The sequence below is a fragment of the Dipodomys merriami genome, unplaced genomic scaffold (assembly GCF_024711535.1).
Source record: "Dipodomys merriami isolate MVZ:Mamm:240054 unplaced genomic scaffold, mDipMer1.0.p SCAF_1, whole genome shotgun sequence".
In the NCBI taxonomy this organism is placed as follows: domain Eukaryota; kingdom Metazoa; phylum Chordata; class Mammalia; order Rodentia; family Heteromyidae; genus Dipodomys; species Dipodomys merriami.
Window position 1 is genome coordinate 17,002,529 of NW_027202270.1, and position 19,204 is coordinate 17,021,732.

Below are 19,204 nucleotides of genomic sequence, written 5' to 3' on the forward strand. Positions count from 1 at the left end.
CCTTCCTTCCTTCCTTCCTTCCTTCCTTCCTTCCTTCCTTCCTTCCCTGTTGTGAGGCCTGAACTCTGGGCCTTGGTGCTGTCCCTTAGCTCTTCAGCTCAAGGGTAGTGCTCTACCACTTGAGCCATAGAGCCTAGAGCCACTTCCAGTTTTCTGAGTCGTTTATTGGAGGTAAGAGTCTCAAGGATTTTCCTGCCCAGACTGGCTTTGAACCGTAATCCTCAGATCTCAGCTCCCTGAGTAGCAAGGATTATAGGCGTGAGCCCAGGGTGCCCGGCCACAAATTCTTTTTATTTGTACCATTTTGGTGATGGCACTAAAAACTTTTGGTGGGCACTAATGGCTTGCAACTGTAATCCTAGCTACTCAGGAGGCTGAAATCTGAGGATCATGGTTCAAAGCCAAGCCTGGGCAGGAAAGTCTGTGAGACTCTTATCTCTAATTAAAAAACTGGAAGTGGTACTGTGGCTCAAGTGGTAGAGCACTAGCCTTGAACTGAAGAGCTGAGGGACGGTGCCCAAGCCCAGAGTTCTAGCCTCATGACCGACAAAACAAAACAAAACAAAAAAAAAAACCATTTTTTCTTATTTTATTAAGTAGTTGTACAAAGGAGTTCCTTAAATCAGGTTATGAATACAATGCTTCTTGGACACAAATTCTTTTGAAGGAAAAGATGTTCCCTAAATCGGCAGGAATGGAGTCCAAGAATACAGAAAGGATTTACTATGAGCATACCAAAACCCCACCTACCTTGGGGAAATGTTGACTTCCAAGACCCAGGGCTTAAGGTTCTCGTCAAGCATTATGTCAAAACCAAAGAGCTCATGGCAGCTATAGGGCCGCCGCACGTACATCTTGAGCAGGTTAGTTACATAGGGCTCTGACCTGACCAAGAAGAAGAGAGAATATTCATCCCAGCTCCTCTCAGAGGTCTCCAACCAGAGCTACCCTGCCAATGGACTGGCTTCCAGTTAGACAGGCAGAAGCAGTCTTCTCTTGAATCAGGCTATTACGAAATGTGTCTAATGCAGACCAATCTCTGGGGTGAAGTTTGGTAAATAAGTAGAATTTCACTCTTATCTATTCTTTCTTATTCCTTATCCTCAAAACTGAACTTCAACAAGGCGTGGTGGCTCTTGTCTGTAATCCCAGCTACTAAGAGGAAGTGGAAATCTGGAGGATCACAGCTTGAGGCCCACCCAGGCAAAATGCAGGCAAGACCCTCATCTAAACAAAAACCTGGGTACAGTGACAAGCACCTATCACCCCAAGTATGAAGGAAGCATAAACGGGTATTGCTGTCCAGGGTGGACCAAACATATACACAAGATCCTATCCTTAAAATAACTAAAGCAAAAATGCTGGTGGCATAGTTCAAGGCATAGAGTCTGCAGAGCGAGCATAAAGCCTTGAGTTTAACCCCAAGTACCACCAATGAATGAATGTAGGAATAAAAACTAAACTCCTCTGCCTCAAAACTAAAAACAAAACAAAAAATGGGCTTCAAGGCCTATAGTACAGCAGTACGAGGTTGAGAAAAGAGGGAATCCAGAGGGAGCCTCACACCCAGTGTGGCAGTGAGACTCACGAGATAATGGTTTTGATAACAACATCTTTTATCTTCTCCCAGATGGCATCGCTATTGACTCCCTTCTGGTTTAGGTAGTTCCACAAAGCCTTCAATGCCCTGCAGGGGAAGGTTGAGAAAGTATTTGGGGTTATGTTTTAGACCAATGTTATAACCAAAAGGAAAGGACAAGAAATAAGAGACCTAAAAGGTATCTTTGCTTTGAAATTAGGAATAAAGAGATGATCTTGGATGCAAACAAGACCAATTCTGGACTGATTAGTGTTTATATAATCTCCAGGTGTTCCTTTAGCCCTCTGCTACCACCACCCTGAACCCAAACCCCCCAGCCTCTAGAGCCCTGTACTTGACTGAGACATTCTGCCCTCATTACCATTTGTGGCCCTGGCAGGCCGTTTCATCAGCATTGGCCTGGTATTCAGCATTCTTTTTATTGACACTATAGTTGGTCAGGTGCATAAACTTGTTGCCCAGGCTCTTCATGGAAGGGGAATACCTGCAAGTGAGAATGACAGAGGTAAGACATGAGGTAGTAAGAAGCAAATGAAGAATAAGGCAAGTTATTTCCCTTAATCCTAAGGAGGTAAAGAATAGGTGCACACATCTTTTCAGCTCCCCAAATGCCTAACAAGTGCAGCTGTGGGCAAGGTTCTAGAAACCACAGCTACATTCTTTATCTCAACTCAGGCCCTCACAAAGACCCTCGACCCTCCTCAGATTTGGCAAAATTGTTCTTTAATTCCCTCTCGCCTCCCCCTGGTTAACAAAACCCCCAAAATATTTATTGTTTTTCTTTCTGGTGTCCTCTAGTTTCCCTCCTTCTGGGGAAAATAAGTCCCACAAACTGTCAGTGGCACCTCCCTACTATCACATACTTGCAACTGGCAAAGCGGACAAGTCCATCCGAAAAGAGGTAAATCCTCAGAGGATCATAGGAAGTGACGTAAACATAGATCCGAAGATCAAACTTGCTGCCGCTGATGAGGTAGGGTTTGTGCAGGTACCTGCGTAGAATTAAAGCCAGCTTCACATGCAGCCAGATGAGATGAGGGTCAGTAGGTAACTGAGCCATGACAAAGGTAAAAAGAACCTAAACAGGGCTGGGAAGGTGGCTCAGTGGTAGAGTGCTTGCCTTGCATGCATGAGGCCCTGGGTTCGATTCCTCAGTACCACATAAGCAAGAAGAAAAAAGCTGGAAGTGGCGCTGTGGCTCAAGTGGTAGAGTGCTAGCCTTGAGCTGAAGAGCTGAGGGATAGCGCCCAGGCCCAGCGTTCAGGCCCCACGACCAGACCCCCCCCCCCCAATAAAAAGAATATTTTAAAAAAAAAAAAGAACCTAAACAAGTTGTCAAGAAAATAAATCTTTGGCAGGGAAGTCTTGGGGCAGACAACATTTTAAACAGGGAAACTGGAGGCCAACAGGTGTGAAGATAGAGAATATTGTGAGCTAGAGAGGGACACACCTCTGTACCAGGAGAGGCCTGCGTTTGGGGAGCTGACTCCACTTGTGAATAACCTGGATGCCAATGCCTCGAGCTGATGCTGGCTAGAAGATACGAACAAAGCAAAGAAGATTTGCTCCAGATCCAATATTCCCAAACCATTATCTACTACCCACTGTGACCCACTCACTGGCTTCACAATCCACTTTTGGCGGCTGCTACTCTCCCAGACTTTACGCAGGAGCTTGGAATCCTGGGGCAGGATAAAAGACTGGGGGAAGAAACTGAACTCCTTCTTGCCAAATCGGCTCTGCATGCGAGACAAGTTCCGCCACAGCCGGTCCTTTCTCCCAATCTGGAAGGAGCCTGGGAAGTGGTTTAGCTACAGAAGGGATAAAGAGGAAGGGCAGAGAGAAGGCTGAGGTGAGGAAGATGTCACGCATCACTACAGCATCCCAATTCCCTTAGTTTCCAAGCTTCTCTTCTACCATACTGCCATTGCCTAAGGGTCCCATCTCCCAACTGCTGAGCCTCACCAAAAGATGATTCAAACACATCAATGGTGATTAAGATTGACATGATATTTACCCTCAGTGCAAAGAAAAAGCTGTTAAGTCTTTTTCTAGGAAAAGAAGTCTGCACTCAAGAACAGTGAGTAGGGCTGGGAAGGTGGCTCAGTGGTAGAGCACTTGCCTTGCATGCTCAAGGCCCTGGGTTCGATTCCTCAGCACCACATAAGAAAAAAAAAAAAAAGCTGGAAGTGGCGCTGTGGCTCAAGTGGTAGAGTGCTAGCCTTAAGCTGAAGAGCTGAGGGGCAGCGCCCAGGCCCAGAGTTCAGGCCCCATGACCGGACCCCCCCCCCCCAAAAAAAAAAAAAAAAGAACAGTGAGTACCCAGGCCCTGAGTTCAAGCTCCAGGACTGGCAAAAAAAAAAAGAGAGGAGGGGAGGGAAGGGGAAAGAAGGGGAGGGGAGGGGAGAGGAGACGGGGAAGAAGAGATTTATTTGTTCCAAAAGGAGACTTGAAATCTTCTCTACACACACTTATAAAGAGCTTGGGGGGAATGGCGACAACGAGCAGTGGATACAGGGGAAGTATAATCAATGGCAGACAATGCCTCTCACAATACCTGACAGAAAAACTGCCATTGAGAGGCAGTAGCTGCCAAGACTTAGCAGGCCTACCACCTAGCACCACATTCCCTGAATGCAACTGATCTAAGACAGTGCAAGAGAACCACAGATGGGTGGGCTCTTCTAGGTCTCCCCTCCACCTTTCCTGGATCCTCTTCTCTTAAACATTCCCTAATTTTCTGTGGTCCCTCCTACCCCCCCCAACCATACCTTGACCTCGACCAAAGGCTAGCAGCATAGCTCCTAGAAATGACACCTACCTTCTGATACTCTCGAATGGACCGGAAACTGGGAGACTTCATATGGTGACCCCAGCAGCCTAGCCAGTCATCGTTTCCTGGAGAGGCAATCAGGGAGTTAGTCCTGCTAGCAGCTCAAGCCCTGGGACAGAGAGAGGCTCAGAGGCCACAGAAATACCACGGGGACTGGGCACAGCTCCCAGACTTCTTTCAATGAGTTGCCATGGAACTGTCCTACAGCAGGCCCTGGGGCCAGGGACAAAACAATAGATCTGTGTCTTGATTCTGAGCAACGGGCTCAGCCCAGACTGTTTTCAGAGCTCTGCCTTCCTAATAGGTTGGAAGCTTCAAGAGAGGGTCCAAAACTGTGCCCACAGAGCAGAAGTACCTCAAACTCTCTTCCCACCTACCAAAACCATCTTGTAGGGAAAAGAGGACAGGTTCAGAGTAGGATAGGCTCACAGTACAGCGAATTACTTACTCTTGCTGGTTTTGAAGTGAGACCGTCCAATGGTCTGTTTCACAATGTTTGGGGTCACTGTGCTCATCTTCCACCGGAGCAGCTTTCTCTGTTCCCAGGGAAGCTTCTCCACTGGGGAAGGGTGGAAGTAGGGAAGAAAGAAGAGTCATAAGACCATGAAAAAGATGGCACTGGTGCCTATCATTTCTTGGGCAGGCAAGTCACTACAAATTTTTCTGTTCAGTTTCAGATAAATACACTTTAGAGGAAAAGAGGAGCAAAGGGAGGTTAGAAGGGGAAAACAAAGTTAGACACTATGAGCTAAGCCAGAAGATTATGAGGCTAAGAAGGACAAGCTAAAGGTCACATAAGTGCCAGGCCTGGTGGCACACAACTATAATCCCAGAACTCAGGAGGCTAAAATGGAAGGATTATGAGTTTGAGAGCAGCCTAGGCTACATAGTAAGAGCCTGTCTCAAAAACTAAAGAATACATACATACATACATATATATGTTCATATATAGAGACAAGAAAGGGTCCCTATATTGGACCTACTATCTGGCAGCCCTCTCCTACCCTACTGTCCCCCCACCTCCCAAGTTAACTAGCACTTTTCTCTTGAAGGCTCTTTTACACTTGTTACTTGGCCACATTTACCTCTCTCATCTCGAGTGCCAAAATAGATGGTAGGGGTCACATTGGGGAAGAGACTGTAGATGAGGGCTGGTCGGACAACTTTCTCATGATTGGATAGGGATTTGGTCAGAACCTCCACACAGTTCCTAAGATGAAAATAACGTATGGCAGAGAAATGGTAAGCAATAGCCTGAGGCAGATTATACACAGAACTTCTCTAAAGATGAGTATTCTACAATTATCTTGCCAATATAAATCCATAAAGTGTTGGAGCAAACCTACATACAGTCATACCTAGAGTCAAGGTTTCCTAATACTTCAGGTGATAATGTATCATTAATATTTCCTGTGACAAGACAAGGGTTGGGGTAATCCCCAAAAGAGTGATTTTTTTTTTTTTTGGGTCAGTCGTGGGGCTTAAACTCTGGGCTTGGGCGCTGCTCCTGTGTTCTTCAGCTCAAGGTGAGCACTCTACCACTTAAGCCACAGAGCCACTTCTGGTCTTCTAGTGGTTTATTGGAGATAAGAGTCTCATGGACTTTCCTGCCTGAGCTGGTTCTGAACCATGATCCTCAGATCTCAGCCTCCTGAGTAGCTAGGATTACAGGTGTGAGCCACGGGCACCCGCTTCAAAAGAGTGATTCTGAAAGCGGATGGAGGCTAGTAGACGATGGCTACACTAACACAAAGAAATAGTCAAAAAGGCACTTGTGGCTCATGCCTATAATCCTAGCTACATATGAGGCTGAGAGCTAAGGTTTATGGTTCAAAGCCATGAGACTATCTCCAATAAACACACACACACACACACACACACACACACACACACACACACACACACACACACACACACACACACACACACACACACACACACACACACACACACACACACACACACACACACACACAGAGCTTTTAGTGGTGCTGCGTAGCACAAGTAGTAGAGCTAAGGTTTATGGTTCAAAGCCATGAGACTATCTCCAATAAACACACACACACACACACACACACACACACACACACAGCTTTTAGTGGTGCTGCGTAGCACAAGTAGTAGAGCATTAGCCTTGAGCAACAAGAAGCTCAGGATCAGTACCCAGGAGTTTAAGCCTCAGGACTGGCAAGACAAAAACAAGTACCAGGTGCTGGTGGCTCACATCTATAATCCTAGCTATTCAGAAGGCTGAGATCTGAGGATCAAGATTGGATAGAAAAGTCCCTATGAGACTTTTTTTTTTTGGCCAGTCCTAGGGCTTGAACTCAGGGCCTAGGCACTATCTCTGAGCCTTTCTGTGCTCAAGGCTAGCACTCTACTAATTGAGCTACAGTGCCACTTCTGGCTTTTTCTGTTTTTGTGGCACTGAGGAATCAAACCCAGGGTTTCATGCGTGCTAGGCAAGCACTCTATCAGTAAGCTACATTCCCAGCCCCCCATGAGACTATCTCCAATTAACCACTCAAAAACCAGAAGTAGAGGGACCAGGAACGTGGCTTAGGGGTAGAGTGCATGTCTAACATGCATAAAGCCTTGGGTTCGGTTCCTCAGTACCACATAAACAGAAAAGCCCAAGGTGGCACTGTGGCAGAGTGATAGCCTTGACCAAAAGAAGCTCAGGATCAGTGCCCAGGCCGAGTTCAAGCCCCACAACAGACAAAACAACAACAACAACAAAACTGAAATACTCTTAGCTATCTTAGAACTATTTCTGAGAGGGTACATTTTACAGTACAAGGTACCAATTATCCTCATGTTAAAAGCCTAAAAACTAAGAATTTACCTCAAATAGATTTCTTCATTATTGGTTATGGAGTTTGGTTTGGCTTGTTTTTACAGTGTTGGGGATTAAAAACAGACAATCCCACATAGCAACATACTAGGCTAACCTCTTTTACTAATTAATTATTTATTATCAGTACTAAGGCCTGAACTGAGGACCTGGGTGCTCACCCTTAGCTTTTTAGTCAAGGTTGGCACCCTACCACTTGAGCCACAGCTCCTCTTCTTGGCTTTTTTGATGATTAACAGGAGTAAAGAGTCTCACAAACTTTCTTGCCCAGCAGGCTTCAAACGGTGATCCTCAGAGCTCAACTTTCTGAGTAGCTGGTCAGGCAGTTTTTTAAAAAGCACTTCTCGGAATTATTTGTCTTTTTAATTGATTAGTTTCTTGGGAGCCTCAAGACCAACTGCAATCTAAAAAACACTGTGCTGTTGTTTTGTTTTGTTTTTTTGGGTCCAGTCGTGGGGCCTGAACTCTGGGCCTGGGCGCTGTCCCTCAGCTCTTCAGCTCAAGGCTAGCGCTCTACCACTTGAGCCACAGTGCCACTTCCAGCTTTTTTCTTTTTGCTTATGTGGTGCTGAGGAATCGAACCCAGGGCCTTAGGCATGCAAGGCAAGCGCTCTACCACTGATCCACCTTCCCAGCCCCCACTGTGCTGTTTTTTTTTTCCAAAATTTCATTTTATTGTAAAGATGCTGTATAGAGGGTTACAGTTAGATGAGTGAGATATTAAGTACATTTCTTGTCCAGCATGGTTAATCCCTCCCTTATTTTTTTTTTTTTTTTTTTTTTTGTCGGTCGTGGGGCTTGAACTCTGGGCCTGGGCGCTGTCCCTCAGCTCTTCAGCTCAAGGCGAGCGCTCTACCACTTGAGCTACAGCGCCTCTTCCGGTTTTCTGGTGGTTTATTGGAGATAGGAGTCTCACGGTCTCTCCTGCCCGGGCTGGCTTTGAACCGCGATCCTCAGATCTCAGCCTCCTGAGTAGCTAGGATTACAGGCGTGAGCCACCAGCGCCCGGCTCCCTCCCTTATTTTTTTCCTACTATCCCTTCCCTCCCCCATCTTTCCCACTCCCCCCGCCACTGGAAGTTGTAATGTTCATTTCCAACATAGTGTCTTGTGAGTCTCATTGTTGCAATGGGTCATCCTGTGTCCTTGTTTCAGCATTTTGTTATTTCCCTTCCCCTCTCCAAATTAGATAAACGTACAAGATTCAGGGTACCATAATCAAATATAGTGACAACAAGGGCTATACCATAGGGGGAAGAATATATAAAAGAAACAAAAAAAGAAGGGCTGGGAAGGTTGACTCAGTGGTAAAGTTTTTGCCTTGATGCATGAGGTCCTGGGTTCAATTCCTCAGCACCACATAAGCAGAAAAAGCTGGAATTGACACTGTGGCTCAAGTCCACTGTGCTGTTTTTAAGCCCAACTGACAAACATGTTTTTGGTTTCTTATCAGTCCCTGTTTAAAAACTCAAGTGGCAAAAACCAAAATCTGGTGAAAGTAAGTTAGGGTTCTCAAAGCCAGTATGGACAATCTCTTCAGTCTTTTTTTTCCTTTAAGTTTTGAATTATCATACATTCATAGTTTGAAGAATCAAAAAAATGAGTATTCACTTTACACAAGCAACACTCACCGAGAGATCATTGCCACTGACTCACTGCGGGAGATGGTACTTAATGACGAGCACTCCGAGTCTCCTAGGGAGGAAGAGCAGGGAAGTTCTGGCTGAAAGAGGCTGTACATTAAGCCCAGGCAGCTCATCTTGGAACATCCTGAGCTCAGCCCTTCTTGGGGAGCCTTTCTTGAACTCAACAGCAGCAGAGGAGAAGCAACAAGACTGCTGGCACAGGAAGACTAAAGACCAAGTCTTCTAGAAAACTTCCTTTAGACTCCATAGCAAATAGTTAATTAGCCCCTTTCCCTAGCAGGTCCAACCAAACTCCAGGTGGAAATGAAAGGGTTCTTTACTTACCCTCATCCTCTTCATTTCCATCATGGCTGTCACAGTCTTCTAAACCATCTAATTGTTCTTCTATTTCTTCAACCTCAACCTGGTCTAGCTGCAGGTTAGTAGCTGAACTAAAAGAAAGAGTCGTGAGCTGTGCACCGATGGCTCATACCTGTAATTCTAGCTGCCTTGGGAGGCTGAGATCTGAGGATCGAGGTTCAAAGCCAGCCAGGGCAAGCTAAGTCCATGAGAATCGTTATCTCTAATTAACCACCAGAAAACCAGAAGAGGCGCTGTGACTCAAGTAATAGAGTCTTTGCCTTGAGCTGAAGAGCTGAGGGACAGCACCCAGAATTCAAGCCCCACAACCAACAAAAAAGAAAAAAAGAATTGTGCCCAAGTCCAACCAACTCCATAAGAGAATTTACAGTTAGATCTTCCTTCCTTCTTCATTGCTGTGTATTTGTCTTTACCTTTTCATCAATTGGAAATTGAGAGGCAAACTGGGACTTGAGCCCAGGGCTTGATAAGCATTCTGCCAACTTGAGCTACATTCCCAGTTCGTTTGCTTTCTCAGATAGGGTCTCATATTAACTTTGCTCCGTCTGGCCTCAGAACCTCCTATATCTATGATTACCAGTCCAAGGTCAATGTTACTGATTATGATGTACCCTTTTTTTGGTGCTGGTCCTAGGGCTTGAACTGATGGCCTGAGCACTGTCCCTAAACTTTTCTGTTCAAGGCTAGCACTCTACCTCTTGAGCTGCATCACCACTTCCAGCTTTTTGGTGGTTAATTGGTGATATTAAGAGCCTGAGGCTTTTCCTGTCCAGGCTGGCTTTGAACCGCAATCTTCAGATCCCAGTCTCCTGAGTAGCTAGAATTAGAGGCTGGTATATCCATTTTACTGCTCTAAATGAATCAAAAACATACTCCAACTTACCTGGTATCCCCAGCAGGTAGATCTGGCTCCTGATCTTCCTCAGGCTCCTTCCCAAGCTGGCCCAGATGGAAGGAACAGAGGCGGGTGGTCACTTTAGCTACATCAAGGGGCAGACGAGGAGAAGGCGGGATGGGGAGAGCTCTGTCTTCTTCAAGTGGCGGGGGGTCAGGTGCAGACTCACAGGCAGGGCTGGGGTTGAGCCCATTGGTGTGTGAGGCAAGGAGGTGAATGCTAATCCTTTTAGTACAGAAAACTGTACTGTCCAACCCCAAGGTGTCCAAGGCACCAGGGAGAGTCCTACTCTCAGATCCAGCATCCTCCTGAGGAAACTGCTGGTCCCCCATTGGATTCCACCGCCTGCTCCTGTTGAGGAGGCTCCATTGGAAACTAGGGTTCACAATGCAAGACTGTTCAATCTGGCAGCCTTGCTGTGGCATCTTCTCATAGCCTTTTGTAGTCAACTTCCTCACAGCTTCAGTGAACCGAACCTCTTTAGTCTGAGTCTGGGAATCCAAGTTGTCATTCAGGCTAGAGAGATGTGGCTCTGCCCTGGTGATAAGATTAGTGTTATGGTTGTACTGGGAAGAGGCAATACTGGTGTTGGATATGCTGAGGGCACAGGGGGCAGGTGGGGTGATACGGGGAGTAGCATCATCTAGGACAGTACCAATGTTTTGGGACATCTTATGGTCACCAGGCTGGAGTACACAGTCTCCAGTACCCCCTGAATGATGCCAGGAAGCAGGATGGATCTTGGGTGAGGATACTGGCTTCAGGTTCTCTGTGGTTGGTGATAAAGGCACTTTTGTGCTGCTTGGCCGCAGGAAGGAGTTGTTGTTCAGCACAGGCTTGTAAGATGATGGTGGAGATGGCATCTTCCCTGAGATAGCACAGGCCAAGCTCTTCCTTGAAGGGTTTTCCCCAGAGGCTGCCAGTGAAAGGTACGGATCTGTCGGTGGGGATGCCAAGGGCTGGGCCATGGGGAAGACCATGGAAGCAGCTTTACTGGCAGTGAGACTAATAGGAAGGCCCTTTGGAGGGAGTGAACAAGATTTTTTTTCTAAGGAGTTTGGACGAAAGCAAAAAGACTCCAGTTGCTGGTAGGCTTTGTGCCTGTCGTTAGAGTGACGGCACAGCAGGGTACTACTGAACAAGTCCGGAAGAGAGTGCACGTAACACGGGTTGCTGTGGCCTGCAATGACAGCTGTGGTCCCACAGCTACATAAAGTGCTGGGACAAAAGTAATAGGCTGGCTGTGGTGGCACTGCTGAGAGGCCTGAGCCCAGCCCTGCTGACAGTGTGCTCGCGTGCTTCCTCTCCAGCTTCCAGATTGGCTTCACCTGCTGATGGGTCTGAGACCAGATTTTGCCCTCTGAGGGTTTCTCAGGTGATAGGGCAGGCACTGTGCCTGAGGAACTGCTCTGCTTGAAGTTGGCTCCCCGGCGGAAGCCAATATTGTAGCTCTCTGTTCCTGCTGAGGCCATGAGGGGCCCACATCACAGCCACATGGCCTCATGGCCTGACCCAGGTAAGCTGCCACCACACAACTCCCGGAGCACCAGCTGCATCTTTGAAGTCTGTCAATCTGTAGGGGAGAGAAGTGATTAGGAATACTGCAGTCTAGGGAGGGCAGATACTATGCTACAGTGGACCTCAAGTTAAGCAATAAGGCTCTTTGCTTTGCATTTCTTTTCTGTTGTTGCTGTTGGAGGGGATGGGGAGGCTTGAACTCGGGGCCTGGGCACTGTTCTTGAGCTCTTTTGCTCGAGGTCAGTGCCACTTCTGGTTTTCTGGTGGCTAATTGAAAGTAAGAGTCTCAACAACTTTCCTGCCAGGACTGGCTTGAACAGCGATCCTCAGGTCTCAGCATGAGTAGCTAAGATTATAGGCGTGAGCTACCAGCCCCACTGCTTCAGCAATTCTTAGGCAACAACTCTTGGTTGTCATTTGGGGCCCTGAGAGAAGAGCACTAGTTCTTAGGGAATTCCCAGAAGTCTTCCTGCTGCCCTCACAGGCTGCTTTCGGCCCTTATTCTCCCAGGAAGTTTGTTCTTTGTCATACCATCCACGGGGTGGCCACCATGGCCACCAAGGTGGGTGGCCACCTTCCCTCAAGAAAAACCAGTGTGGCTATGAATAAGGCAAATCTGCAAGTGACACCAGTCAGTTACTATCTTCCTCTCTCAGAAGGTGCTCAACATCTATTGCTCCCTGCTCCATTCTTAGCTGCCTTTGGTTTGGTCTGCTTCTCAGAGTGAAGCAAGAATTCAGTCAGGAACAGAGAATGTCCTGTCCCGCTAACCCTAGTCTTTATTCTGAAGGTGAGATAGCATCATCTCCTCTTCAAGAATCTTGTCAACTACACAAATTTAAATTCCACACACACACACACCCAAGTTTGAGGAAAAAAAGAGGGAAGAGAATGGAATTGAGCACCAACATCATTTTACTTCAGTGACTTTATCCCCAGCAGCCACATTAGGACAGAGACTTTAGAGAGCCAAGGAGAGAAGAAAAGGAGAAGCTTCCTTTACCCAGAGCCTAGAATTCCATTTGGGCTGCTCTCAGGGATGACTAAGAGCTAGCTTCCTCTCTATAACGCTCTGTATGCTATCTCATTCAGTATTTATTTTATTTTAATGAAGAGTCTTTGAACCAGACTTGTAGTTGTGGGTCTCAAACAACAAACCTGTTTAGCATGGTCACTCTCAAAATCAAATTCATAAAACACTCTCCTGTTTTTTCAACTGAAGGGAAATGTGGGGGAGGAGGTCAGTTGTGGGGCTTGAACTCAGGGCCTGGGTACTGTCCCTGAGCCTCTTTGTGCTCAAGGCTAGTGCTATACCACTTGAAGCCACAGATCCACTTCTGGTTTTTGAGTGGTTAATTGGAAAGAAGAATCTCACAGGGACTTTTCTGCCCCAGCTGGCTTCAAACCGTAATCCTCAGATCTCAGCCTTCTGAGTAGCTAGAACTACAGGTGTGAGCCACCAGTGTTCCTCATCATCAAGAGTAGCTGGGTTTTTGCTTAAGTTCATTTTACAACAAAAATTCAAGCAGGTTCTGTATTTTTATCAGAGAGTGAAGACCAAGGAAAATCCAGTATCTGTCTGCAACTACTAAAAGGGACCATACTAACAAAGAGCTAGCAGAAGCCACGTGATGTTGCCCTCATTTTCTGAACAGGCTGACCTACATGGATTCTTTCTCAAGGAGAATTCAAAAAGGCAAATGAATCATAGCCAATAGTCAAAATGATTGTGGTCTAGAAATAGCATAAATGTGAAAACTAGATTTTGAGGCCAGTAACCTCAAAATGAGATGGCATATAACAGACCTCCATTCAAGTCCAAGCCTTGGAAATAATAAGCAGGGTACAATTACTCTCTGCACATAACAACAGGGCACACAAAGTGCCAAACCCTGCCAATGACTGACAAGACCACGGTATATGCAATGGTATATGGTATGTTATGTATATTCAACAGGCTCACAATCTTGACTCAATACCCTTTCCCCATCAATGCAAAACAATGGACAAACCAAAGTGATGGAGAAAAGACTTAAGGAAATGAAAATTCAGGGTGGTGACCCCCCAGAAAACAACGCCACCTGTGACTCTCCAGCATCCTGCTGTGTCAGACCCACATGCCTTCTAAATGCAGGCCGAGGTCTCACAGGTGAAGTGAAGAGCATCCCACTGACTTCTCATTAACATCACATGTCCTACCTTCCTTCAGTCACCAGCACCCACCATATAAACCTCAGCTCTTAGTGAAGAAAACACTCTTCTACGCTGATCTCTCTCTCTCTCTCTCTCTCTCTATATATATATATATATATATATTTTTTTTTTTTTTTTTTTTTTTTGCCAGTCATGGGGCCTGAGCTCTGGGCCTGGGTGCTGTCCCTCAGCTCTTCAGTTCAAGGCTAGCACTCTACCACTTGAGCCACAGTGCCACTTCTGGCTTTTTCTGCTTATGTGGTGCTGAGGAATTGAACCCAGGGCCTCTTGCATGCAAGGCAAGCACTCTACCACTGAGCCACCTTCCCAGCCCTACGCTAATCTATTTTGCCTCTCAAAAGCAACCTGACATCCAGCTGCCTCACCTTCTAATACAAATGAGGAAGAAAAGAAGTGAAGGACTGCCTCCTACCTTCCTCAGAAGATACAGGTGGTCTGCTACCAGACAGTGTTAAGCCCGCCAGCTGGTTAAGCACCAGAGTAGAGTGGATTCTTTTCTCTCTCATGGGATTCAGAGCTCAGATCCCCACAGTTTGTTTCCACTCCTTGTCTCTTCTCACAGGCCCCATGATGGCAATCTGGAGGAGGGCCACTGGTCTTCCTAAAGACACCTAAGCAGGGTGCTTGGTGGCTCACACCTGTAATCCTAACTACAAGAGGCTGAGATCTAAGGATCAGAGTTCAAAGCCAGCCCAGGCAGAAAAGTCCCTGTGAGACTCAAAAAAAGCCAAAAGTAGTGCTGTGGTTCAAGTGGTAGAGCGCTAGCCTTGAGCACACAGAGGCTCAAAAACAACACCCAAGACCTGAGTTCAAGCCCCAGGACCAGCAAAAAAATAAAATAAAATTTTTAAAAAGAAAGAAAGATGTCTGATGCCAGGTGTTGGTGGCTCATGCCTGTAATCCTAGCTACTGAGGAGGCTGAGATATGAGGATTGCAATTCAATGCCAGCCCAGGCACAAAAGTCCATGAGACTTTTATCTTCAATTAACCACAAAAAAAAAAAAAAAAATAGAAATGGAGCTGTGGCTCCAGCTGTGGCACTAGCCTTGAGCATAAAAGCTTGGGGACAGCAACTAGGTCCTGAGTTCAAGCTCCAAGACAGACAGACAGACAGACAGACACACACACACACACACACACACACACACACACACACACCCTATATGCAAGGCACACACAGGCACACACACACACACACACACACACACACATACACACCCTATATGCAAGGCTTGGGGACAGCACCTAGGTCCTGAGTTCAAGCTCCAAGACAGTTACACACACACACGCCCCTATATGCAAGGCCAAACAGCTAAGAAAGCTCCAAGCTAAGTATGGCTCATAAGCAGTGTCTCAGTGTCTAGACAGTTACACTTACACACACACACACACACACACACACACACACACACACACACACACACACACACACACACACACACACACACACACACACACACACAAACACGCCCCTATATGCAAGGCCAAGCAGCTAAGAAAGCTCCAAGCTATATATGGTTCATAAGCAGTGTCTGGCTTAGAGAAGAAAATGCTAGTTGCTAAAAGCAACTTTCTTATTCCTCCTGACAGAAATTCCTAATGGAATCAAAACCCCTTGGGATCAAAGTGGGAATGAGCTAGAACATCCAGGCAGCCTGTGCCCTAGACCCTGACCACTGCCATGGGTCAACTTTCCTGTATGTCCCAAAATCTAAGAAGTTGAGAAATAAAATAGTTTCAAAAGCTAATACCTTACGAACAGCAAGTTCTGCCAGAAAGTTAAAGTGCATACAGGCAGACACACAAAGACAGTACACACTCACAGGCAGTTTCAGCATAGCCATCAAGCCCATACTCTGTGGGATAGTACTGATTTCTGAGACATGTAACATGTAAGAGACTTTTCCCAAGATCCCTTAAATTCCTAAGTACAAAGGCCAGGCCTGGTGGCACACAGCTTCTTAGGAGGTGGAGATCCCAAGGGTCATGTTTCAAAGCTAGTCTAGGCAAAATGTTAGCAAGACTTCATGTCCACCAAAAACTGGGTATATAGTACACAAGCCTATAATCCCAGTTATATAGGTAAACAAAGAGGGTCATAGGTAGGAGGATTATGTAAGACTTTATTCAAAAAACAAAGCAAGAAAGGGCAGAGTTTGTGACTCAGAGGTAAGAATGCCTGCCTGGCAAGTGAGAAGCTCTGAGTTTAAAAAACAAAATCCAGGGGCTGGGAAGGTGGCTCAGTGGTAGAGCACTTGCCTTGCATGCTCGAAGCCCTGGGTTCGATTCCTCAGCACCACATAAGCAAAAAAAAAGAAAAAAAAGCCGGAAGTGGCGCTGTGGCTCAAGGGTAGAGTGCTAGCCTTGAGCTGAAGAGCTGAGGGACAGCGCCCAGGCTCAGAGTTCAGGCCCCACGACCGGACCCAAAAAAAAAAAAAAAAAAAAATCCATGTTAAATCTAAACTCACGAAGAGTAATTAGCAATCATGTACATTAAAAGTTCTAGCTACAAATTCTATTAGTTTCACTTACTTGACATACATTGTATAGCCACATATACAGTGTAGAAAGATAGTCAAAGGCATCTGTACTTACTATCTCTGCCTAAATACAAAGAATCGAAATATCAGCTCACCCTCTGATCAGGAGCTTCAAAAAAAAATTTTTTTGGAGTCAATAAACTGACCTCACATGAAAAACAATATTTTGAAGAATCTAACATTTCACAGAGCCAAAGACCTTCTTGTTCTTATACAAGATCCTGGAAAACAAGAGGATTTAAAGGCAACCTGGGTACAAATACTTAACTACAGCCTGCAAGGTTCAAGTTTAGAAGAAAGCAAGTCTGTTTCTGAGGCTAAGTTCTTCAACATAGCCCAAATGGGAAACTGCCCAGTTTAAAGGCAGGTAAAGGCTAGCTGAGAGCAAAGCAGCTCAGGGGGAAATTCTTGGAAAGAAAATTCCCTCTGGACAGCTCTCAAGAGACTTATGAGTGTGATTATGCAAAACTGAAGTATCTGGAAAAATATAACTCCACTACTAATGGTCATCCTGGGGAGAGGGAGGAGATGGACTGGGTAAGAGAAGGCAAAGTGGATATCTGATAGTTCACTGCACTGATTTGATCTTTACAACAAAAACATGTTTTGTTTGTATGAGTTTTCTAAGAGTCTATACTATAGGGCACTCTTCTTTCTCCCAGCCATACTGCTTTGGCAACCGCCACTTGCTGATAACACCAGCTAAGCAGAGCATCGGACAGCAGTAAACTCACACAGTTGTCATGTTCCCGAAGAGACAGAAGAGAAGAAAGGAGCTGTTGTAAGAGACTAAATTAGAAAATTCACAAAAAGCATATAAAAGCAAAGTATCAAATGAAGTTGTGAAATCCTTGAGTTTGAGGCCAACTTGGACTATAGCCAAATACCTGGTCCACAATGAACAGTTAGTTCTAGCATAATGTCTAACCACTCTGATTTTTATAGGTACCCAAATACATCATCTTCTCCCCTCAGAACCCTTTGCAACAAGCTGCAAAGAATGGAGAAAAAAACTAAGAAGCAGGCCATAATTATCCAAGCACAATTTTGACCAATACAAGCAATGTTCTTCCACAAGAGACCGAACTGTCTTGTTATCTGGGAGATTTTGTGAAACTTATTATACTACCAGTAATCAAATTCTCTAGCTTTCGGTGTGACTTGACAGACACAAGAGCAACTGAAAAAGTGTTTTGGGACATACCAGGAGAAGAAAGACGTGGTAGGGCTGGGAATGTGGCTTAGTAGTAGAATGCTTACCTAGCATGCATGAAGCCCTGAGGTCGATTCCTCAGTACCATATAAACAGAAAAAGGCAGAAGTGGTGCTGTGGCTCATGTGGTAGAGTGCTAGCCTTCAACAAAAAGAAGCTCAGAGAAAGTGCCCAGGCCCTGAGTTCAAGCCCCAGGACTGGGGGGGAAAAAGTGGTAAGCAGAACTTTTTTTCTACTCTCCTATAGTATTTATAGTTAGATGTTTGGTACTTCCAAAAACACTGGATAAAAAGAATTGAGATGGCTGGGAAGATGGCTCCATGGTAGAATGCTTGCCTTGCATGCATGAGGCCCTGAGTTCGATTCCTCAGCACCACATAAGCAGAAAAAGCCAAAGTGGTGTTATGGCTTAAGTGGTAGAACACTAGCCTTGAGCTAAAGAGCTGTAGAACAGTGCCTAGGCCCAGAGTTCAGGCCCTATGACCGACAAAAAAAAAATGGCTGAGAATGTGGCTTAGTGGTAGAGTACTTGACTAACATGCAATGAAGCCCTGGGTTCAATTCCTCAGTACCACATACACAACAAAAGTCAGAAGTGGCTCTGTCGTTCAAGAGGTATAGTGCTGGTCTTGAACAAGAGAGGCTTAAGGAGAGTGCCCAGGCCCTGAGTTCAAGCCCCAGGACTGGCCAAAAAAACAAAAAAAAAAAAACCAACAACAAAAAAAGAAATAAAAAGTGACAATTACTGTCCAGATTGATTTCTAAACACAATCTATTATTATAAGGAGCCAGCGCTCCCTGAAAATGGCCAATTTGAGAGCCAGGGCAAGAAAAGCAGGAGATGGGCCTGAAACATGTACGCTAAAAAGTAAGGAAGCACTCCAAATCTGATAGAAACATCAAAAGATCACAGGGATAGCTAATTTCACACTTACTGACAAGAAGTTGTACACTGAGGATCCTAAGAAATCATTTTTGTTTTTTTATGGGGAGGGGGCAGTCCTGGGGCTTGAACTTAGCACTGTCCCTGAGCTTCCTTTGCTCAAGACTAGTACTCTTATCACTTGAGCCACAGTGCCACTTCCAACTTTTTCAATCTATGTGGTACTGAGGAATTGAACCCAGGGCTTCATGCATGCTAGGCAAACACTCTTCCACATTCCCAGCCCCATTAATTTTTTTTTTTTTTTTTTTTTCGGTCATGGGGCCTGAACTTTAGGCCTGGGTGCCATTCCTCAGCTCTTCAGCTCAAGGCTAGCGCTCTACCACTTGAGCCACAGCGCCACTTCTGGCTTTTTCTGTTTATGTGGCGCTGAAGAATGGAACCCAGGGCCTCATGCATGCAAGGCAAGCACTCTACCACTGAGCCACCTTCCCAGCCCCCCATTAATTTTTTTAATTTTTTGGGGGGGGGTCTGGTCATGTAGCCTGAACTCTGGGCCTGGGCACTGTCCCTCAGCACTTCAGCTCAAGGCTAGCACTCTACCACTTGAGCCACAGCACCACTTCCAGCTTTTTTCTTTTTTCTTAT

General features: G+C 45.8%; 1 protein-coding gene across 3 annotated transcripts in view; it reads right to left on the reverse strand.

The window, feature by feature from the left end:
* The window catches only part of Ttll4 (tubulin tyrosine ligase like 4), a 42,340-nt gene that overhangs the window by 8,257 nt on the left and 14,879 nt on the right, over positions 1-19,204 (reverse strand). For all 3 annotated transcript variants that reach the window (XM_070016972.1, XM_070016971.1, XM_070016976.1), the window contains 12 exons: positions 10,176-11,760; positions 9,257-9,363; positions 8,918-8,981; positions 5,519-5,643; positions 4,882-4,992; positions 4,422-4,498; positions 3,220-3,411; positions 3,051-3,133; positions 2,464-2,592; positions 1,962-2,084; positions 1,589-1,687; positions 751-885 (listed from right to left, as the gene is read on the reverse strand). In XM_070016972.1, the coding sequence (XP_069873073.1) occupies positions 751-885; positions 1,589-1,687; positions 1,962-2,084; positions 2,464-2,592; positions 3,051-3,133; positions 3,220-3,411; positions 4,422-4,498; positions 4,882-4,992; positions 5,519-5,643; positions 8,918-8,981; positions 9,257-9,363; positions 10,176-11,659 (2,729 nt within the window). In that variant the 5' untranslated portion in view covers positions 11,660-11,760. The remainder of the gene's footprint in view (positions 1-750; positions 886-1,588; positions 1,688-1,961; positions 2,085-2,463; positions 2,593-3,050; positions 3,134-3,219; positions 3,412-4,421; positions 4,499-4,881; positions 4,993-5,518; positions 5,644-8,917; positions 8,982-9,256; positions 9,364-10,175; positions 11,761-19,204) is intronic.